Source organism: Alligator mississippiensis, chromosome 1, assembly GCF_030867095.1.
Source record: "Alligator mississippiensis isolate rAllMis1 chromosome 1, rAllMis1, whole genome shotgun sequence".
Lineage (NCBI taxonomy): Eukaryota > Metazoa > Chordata > Crocodylia > Alligatoridae > Alligator > Alligator mississippiensis.
Window position 1 is genome coordinate 188,588,433 of NC_081824.1, and position 7,500 is coordinate 188,595,932.

The following is a 7,500-nucleotide window of genomic DNA, read 5'->3' on the forward strand; positions in this document are numbered from 1 at the left end:
AAATTAGTAGAAAGAACACATAAATATCCATTGTCTGCACCATTAGTCTAGCCAGAATTGATAATTATTAATCTTTAATACAGTGAAGTGATATATGTATCTATGTATATGTATTCACTGCAAATATGTAAACATGCAATAAAGGGGGAAATAGTTTTTTTTTCCTACCTTTACATCTGAGAAGTAGGTTTTCAGCATGTTGGAACTTGGGTACCGGGTGTAAAAGAACATGAGCTTGGCCTTTTTCAAGTGATTGGGTGACAAACCTTCCTGCATGTAGGATTGAATTAGTCAAGGAAAATGCTTTTGTTTGAGAATAAAATCTGATTCCGACTATACTGGGCTACCAAAATGCTCCTTTAAGAAATGTTCCATATAGTAACTGAGACAGTGAAACAAACTATTAAGTCCATTTGTAGCTTCCCAGCATTGTAATTATTTGTAAAATAACTTAATAGGATATGTGAGGATATATAAGCTATATCAGCTCTTTCTTGGTGTTGCTATGAGGAATTTTTCAGGTTTAAGATTTGTGTACCATATGTATGTTCACTTGTTGCTAAGGAAACAAATGCACAAAGCATGTGCTGCAAAAAACTTATCACCAGGCTTTTTTTTCTTCCTTTTTTTCCTTTTGCAATTCCAATTCACCAAATAAAGCTAACAATCCAAGGCGATTTATCATTCTCAGCAGTGTTTCATGCAAGCAATACGTTTTACCTTTTTCTTTAATGTCAATATAATTCAAAGTCTTGAGTTACTCTCCCTAATTCTATGACTGCTTTGCCTCAATCACTAGCTTTATAAAAAAAGCTAAATTTCTATTTTTAAAAAAAACAAAAAACCAAACAACCTTCTGGAGTTCAAAAAAACAAAAAACCAAAACAAAGTTGTCTTGGTCTGATTTACACAGTTAACTCCTCAGAGAATGAAACTGTATTTGGGGCTAACAAATCAATAAATGTGGGTTAGCAGATCAATAAGCAGCCACTTACCCTATAAGGCGGCCTATTTATCCTGGAAACATCATTACCTTTTAGATCTGTAAACAGAAGCAACTAAAACAGTTCCCAAGGGAATGTGAAGCTAACCATAACAATCTAGGCTTTCTGATTTTCCCCCAGCTTCTTGGCACTCTTTTGTGTACTGTGTGCTAGGACGGCTTTGGTCACATCTGTGCCGCAGGCTGGCCCTGCCATTTCCTCAGCAAATTAATGGCTTTATAATTTATCAGAAATGAAGATGCACGTGGAGAAAATCAATGTGGCCCCCACAAGGTCAATTAAGGGTTCTTCCCAGAAGCTTCTCTAAGGACTGTTTCTCCTAAAGACGACTGATGAAAATTTCACTCATTTCACACCTTATGGTGGAGGAAGGTCAAACAAGTTCATAGATATTCTGCAGCAGAGGTGCCTTCACCTTACAGAGTCTGTAATACAGGAGACTGAAATGAGTAGCTCAAGCTCTCAACATGGAGCACTCAAAATATATGTGTGTGTGTGTGTATACACACACACACACACACACACACACTAATGGGCTGAAAACTATTCAGGAATGTGCTTTTAATAGAATATCTTTTTCTTAATCTACTGAATTGTGCTTAACTATGATTATTTGTTCACTTACAAGAAGATGCAGTTGTAGAAAGCTAAGATTCATTTTTGGGCTGAGCAAATACAGCATTTAAAAAAATAGTAATTGAAAATATTAATTTAAAAACCTCTTAATTTACAAAGTAAGTATACTGAAGACAGCTCAGCTGAACTTGTGTTTTGTTTAAAATGCTTAATGATTACAAAGAAGATAATTTATGACTGACATACTTCTTGTGCCAAGAGAAGAGTTGAAAGAACCTCCAGTTACCTCCATTAGACTGATAGAGAAGTCTAAAAGAGCATTACACTCTGCAGTGCCATCTGTCAAAATGCATAAGTGAAATAATAGTAGCAAGCTGTCACCTATTGCTTAGTGATAAGAGTTTTAGACAAGTCAAAACTTCTACGTTAGAAATCCATGTTGTTATGTGATTGCATTTAAAGGAAGACTGCAGTAAGTAAAATTAAAAATTCTACATCTCCTTAATTTATAATTCCCCTGATGCAGGTACCATGTTAATATGATACTTCACATAAAGTCTGTTCCAATGGAAGCTAAAAGCGGTACTTAAACTTTCCTCCAAAGCTCCAGTATTTGCTAGATTTAAGCATATTAGACAGCTGTCCAAGGATTCTGATTTACTTTGTATTTAGAATCTTTGTTATAACTTCTTTATAATATTGTTACAATATTATCAATATTGCAAAAAGTATGTATTAAAAGACATTCTAAAACTCAAATTCCCATAAGTCCATTTTTATTAAAACGATGCCTGCTGTTAATCACTTCATAGTCTTAAAGAGCAATTGAATGTAGCACATTATAAATCTTTATATCTTGTTCCTAAGGTTAAGGAGATACTGTGATAAAAGACAATCTTTCTAATAAACTATTAAAATATTTAACAAAACACTTAAGAGCTACAACTTAGCTAACCCATTGCTATTTCAGAGTAAAACTGGACAGACCAATTGGTTAATTTCCCTTTTAAGTGCTTGTGCTGAAAAGCAACTGTTCTTCCAAGAAAGCACTAGCTGTTTCCAGGATACTTACACACGCACAATGACTCATGATGGAATAGATTCAGTAAACATACAGCTGTACTGAACACGAGCTAAGCCCCATTCAAGGCCAGGAAAGAAAATGAGCACAAATAAATATTAAGGAGGTAAAGGGACAGGGGGTGCCGAATGGAACGCAAACAAGCTCTGCCCTAGCAGCTCATGTGGCTTGCCTCAATTCTCTTAGCCATAGCTTTGTGAAGACAGATGACATTCAATTCTATGTGTAATGCAAAATAGACAATAACTGCTGAAACTTGAGCCAGCTGCCAGGTGTAAAAAAAAAAAAAAAAAAAAGAAAGGAAGAAAGAAAGAAAAGATGATAAATCCATAAATTAATGAAAGACATCTGCTCAGGAACATAAAAGATCAGAGAAACAGTGTACTGCAGCTGAACCTAAAGCAGTGTTCCAACAACCTGAGAATTTGTGTGTTGTGTATTTATAAAGTACAATATAGCCTTACATCATAGAACAGCAGCCAAAAGGCAAAATGTAAGATAAAGGAAGTGGGAAAAAGGAAAAGAAACATCTCTGTTCTCTTGTATGTGTAATCACTTAAATGGCATGCACACCCTACTTGTTTTGCCTCACTTGGACTATTAATCCACTCAGGTAGCTACTCACGCAAATTAGTGAAGCATTCCAAATTTAAAAGATACGTATATATATATGTTCCAGTAATCTTTCCCTTTTGCCCCCAGATCCTGAAAGTGTCCGAGTAGGTTTTTGTCCCATATATCAGTACTGGAGAAAAGGGCAGGAGTCTAACACTTCAGGTAAAACAGCTCTAGGTATGAACACCAAGTTGCTACTAAAATAACACAAAGGTTGCTTTTATCAATATAGCTCCTGATTGCTAGGAATATGTCTGTGCATTTCAAGAAGCTTAAGAGAAAGGCTGAATTGAAAGTATGCTTAGCGTTCTCTGGGTTTTAGCAACAGCACACAGTTATTCAGCCTGCTGTACAAATGCTCACACTTTTTTAAAGTTTAATTAATTTAATTCTAGTCAGATGTAATAACTCCTCATTTCAAAATGTTATAATTCACTAATTATAGCTTTCACATATTGGAGTGTGAAACTCACTCCAGTTGGATTAGAATTCTATTTAAAAATAAAGATTTTTTTTACAATTTGCTAATGTTATGGAGCCTTCCTTCCATTAAGAAAATGCCAAACATCTTCACCTGTGCAGATGTCTTCATGGCACAAAAAACTACTGTTGTGCTTTATTTGATAAATGCAAATGTTTGGGAGCTGAACAAGGCTATTTTTCTTGAGATGCAAAGAGGGTGCATGACAAGGAAGATCATGGAGAAAAACAATTGGCTATCTGTTTCTTTTGAAATTTGAATAAAACTTAATATTTGATTAAACAGATTAGCTTGCAAAGATATTGAATACATTCATGACTAAGATGTGAACTCATGCTGCAGGTGCATCTTATCATCTTGTTTAGCAGAGTATGCAAACAACCATTTCCTTTTACAATTCAGCATGGGCGGTAATGATCAGATCTGTTTTACATATGTAGGTTTCAAAAAAGAAAGAAAGAAAGAAAGAAAGAAAGAAAGAAAGAAAGAAAGAAAGAAAGAAAGGGACTGGTTTGGTGATTTTGCTATTACTAAAACCTGAACTTGGCTGTATCTGCTTGTCTTATGTTCTTATTCTAGGTGCACTGTCCAAAGAAGCAGATGTTGGTTTCTGCCGTGAAGGAAGACCTGCATCTCCTAAGAAACGTATTCGCTATATATGCATGTTCGAGCATGGGAAATAAAGAGTCCTGAACAAAACCTACCACAGACAAACAAACCAACCTCCATACTCTCTTTTATTTGCCTTTGCCTAAGATAAATTGGAGACTACATGGACAAATGGTCCATTGCTAAAAAAATATCCCCACGCTGACTTGTGTACCTGTGTACACACTGCTGTATAGATGGCATTTAGGAAATCTAGCAGCTTTTCAAATATGTTTGTAGCCAGAACCAAAAAAGGCTGCAGGCAGCACCAGTGACTATGTGGGAGAATCAGACTGTTGGGGTGGAAAGGGGGTGGAGGTGAGAAAGGGCAAGTGTTACCCAAATGAATTCTCAGTTTCTCCACAGACTAACCCTTCAGAGCACCACTGGTTCTGGAATAGGTTGTTTATATACGTTGTTCATCAGAAATAACATACTTCAATAATGGCTGCTAGTGACTGAGAAGAATATAATGGGGAGAAAACTATGGTGGAGGCAAAAATAAAGTAGGTACCAAAAACAGCAACAGAAACAAAAGAAGTTTCCAAAATGAGTCACATTACAACAATAAATGGAAAGCACTAAATGGAAATGTTACTTGTTTATACACATGTAATTTTTCTCCCCTTTCCCCACCCAACTAATATAGGATTTTTTATGCTTTCTAGCAGACAGAGAAAGTTACTTCTTTGTTCAGTAAAGTAATAAGCCACCATATTGCTCATCAGATGTGAAACTCACTACCTTTGACATATATGCAAGTTGCTCAGAGTACATCAGAAGGCAGAATTTGAGCTTATGTAAATAAGAGGACTTCTGTAGCTTGAGAAGAAATTATTAGTATGTGTGCAAGGTGCTGTAACCTTTTTTTATTCACAGACACTACTGTATGGACAATGAGAGTGCAAGCTTCCTTCTCACTCTTTGATAATGTGTGTCCCGGTTTGAAGAGATAGTGACATGGGACAGAGGTCACTTCAGGCTTATTGTCCACTGCTCTTTGGCCCTTAAAAGTGCCAATGTGATTGCCATTAGCAGTGCTTTCTGAATGTGAATATTGCCCTGTAGGAACTGGACTGAAACCAGCAGCACACTTCATATTAGACAGCCAAGATCTATCAGATGGCAATCATTTTTAATAACAGCAACCCAGGCCAGGTTTGAACCAATGACTTAGTGTTAAAAGGCTGTCCTAGCCAGAAACTGCATGCACAGACTTCTGTCAGTAGTTCCTTAAGGTTAAATGAGATTGTTCACAAGAGTGAGGAAGACATTACATAAATAAGTTCAGCATTAAGCCCTGAATCTCTGTGATCAATCTGCTGAGGTAGCCAGCGCTCTTTAGATTAAGATAAACAATCAAAATGATTAATCACAAAAAGTATTCCCTTTGAGGATAACGATACTGGTGTATCTGCATCCATTACTATCCTTGGAATAAGGACAACTTCAGCAATATCCCTATTATTACTCCAGGATGGGTACAGTCATTCAGTTACGATTGTTTTCAATCAACTTGGAAAAGAAATTAACTACAGTCAAGACTCAACACTTGTGTGCTTGACTTCTGGAGTTGTCTTATGGTAAATATAAATTGTCAATCTACTCCTCATGCACAGTCCTCAGTTCAGCACTGGGCAAAGGCAGCATTTTATCTACATTTATTAATTTTACTTCCAATTAAAACTTTTGACCAGACCAGGAAACCCAGCGGGATATCAGGAAAGAAGAGGCAAGTAGGGATACAGGATAACTTGATAAAAAAATCCCAGCAGGAATAGATTACAACCACAACAAAATATGAAAATATCTGGATAGGTGTAAATATAAGCTGAATTGCAAATTTCATAACAAAAAGCCTGATATGGTTCTAAAAAAAGGGCTATTTTAAATTAAAGACAGGAAAAATCATCCTGTATATTTAATTGTGCTCTCCAGCTTTCCAAAATAATTTGCTTTGTGTATGTTAGGACAAAAGATTTCTGTGTATGGCTGAACAGAGGTTAATCATGCATAGCAGGCAGCTGCACAGGGGCTGAGGAACAGACCTCTGGGTGGGGGGAAAGAACTTGAGGCAGCTTGAATACATCAGTACCTGGATCTTTTGTGTTTTGTTTTGTTTACTCACTTGAGAGCTGAACTGAAGATTTACAAACAACCGAGCATTTGTTCTTTGTGAGATTCAGCAATGACATTGTTAAAACAGGTCATGCTTACTTCAGCTTCAATAGGAAAAACAAAACAAAACTCATCCAAATGTTAAGCTTTTTCAGCCGTGAGACACTGCCGAGTAAGATACTCCCTTTCCCTCATCAGAAACAGCCCAATTTTGGGACCTGTACCTTTGTGAGCACTTATGCTGGCAAGCCCTGCTACTGGCTTCAGCGGGTCTACTTGTGTAAAGGTTCACTGCCACGAATAGAGACTCCACAGCTGGGCCCAGAGCCTATCTTAGTTTCTGTCATAACAGAGCATTTTTAAATAAAGAAGTGGGATGGAATCCGTTTAAAAATTCTCTACAAATACAGGTCAAGTCGATGATATAGGGAAAGAGCAGGTCAGTCTGATCAATGCAGCTCTGCTTAAGATGTGATATTTTACTCAACCACTGCCCTTACAAGCCCTTGGCTATGCCACCACTGAATGGCTGATAACCAAAAAAAAAAAAAAACCTCTGGAAAACACTGAAAATTAAGTATGCAGTGAAGTTTCCCTTGAGTTATTAGACAGATCACCGAATAAAAAGGGAAAGCAAGAATACATGGTATGAACCCTGCATTGCAACAGATTATTTTTTTTTAGAAAAGGATATTGCACTTCCCGAGTAAGGTGAGATTTCAGACATGTCTTGAAGGTCACCACACTCAGACTTTATGAGAGACAAAGACAGGCCTTCAGCTGTGCTGGGAGGGTGTGCTGGTGAACAAGGATGGTGATTCATATGGTGCGACGACATCTTGGTCCTCAGACTTGTGGTCTCCCTAGTTAAGTCTAAGGATTCTGGGGAGGCTCTATCTTTCCCTGGAAAAGAGGCAGATGGAGCACCTAAAGGATTCTGAAACGGGTAGGCCATGAGCGGAAGTGGAAAGGGATGG

At 37.1% G+C, this 7,500-nt stretch overlaps 1 protein-coding gene across 1 annotated transcript in view; it reads right to left on the reverse strand.

The window, feature by feature from the left end:
• The window catches only part of PROX1 (prospero homeobox 1), a 50,955-nt gene that overhangs the window by 33,310 nt on the left and 10,145 nt on the right, over positions 1–7,500 (reverse strand). Inside the window, exons 2-3 of the mRNA XM_006273574.4 lie at positions 7,218–7,500; positions 169–276 (exon numbers count right to left, since the gene is read on the reverse strand). The exon at positions 7,218–7,500 is cut by the window's right edge and continues 1,506 nt beyond it. Coding sequence (XP_006273636.1) covers positions 169–276; positions 7,218–7,500 — 391 coding nt within the window. The remainder of the gene's footprint in view (positions 1–168; positions 277–7,217) is intronic.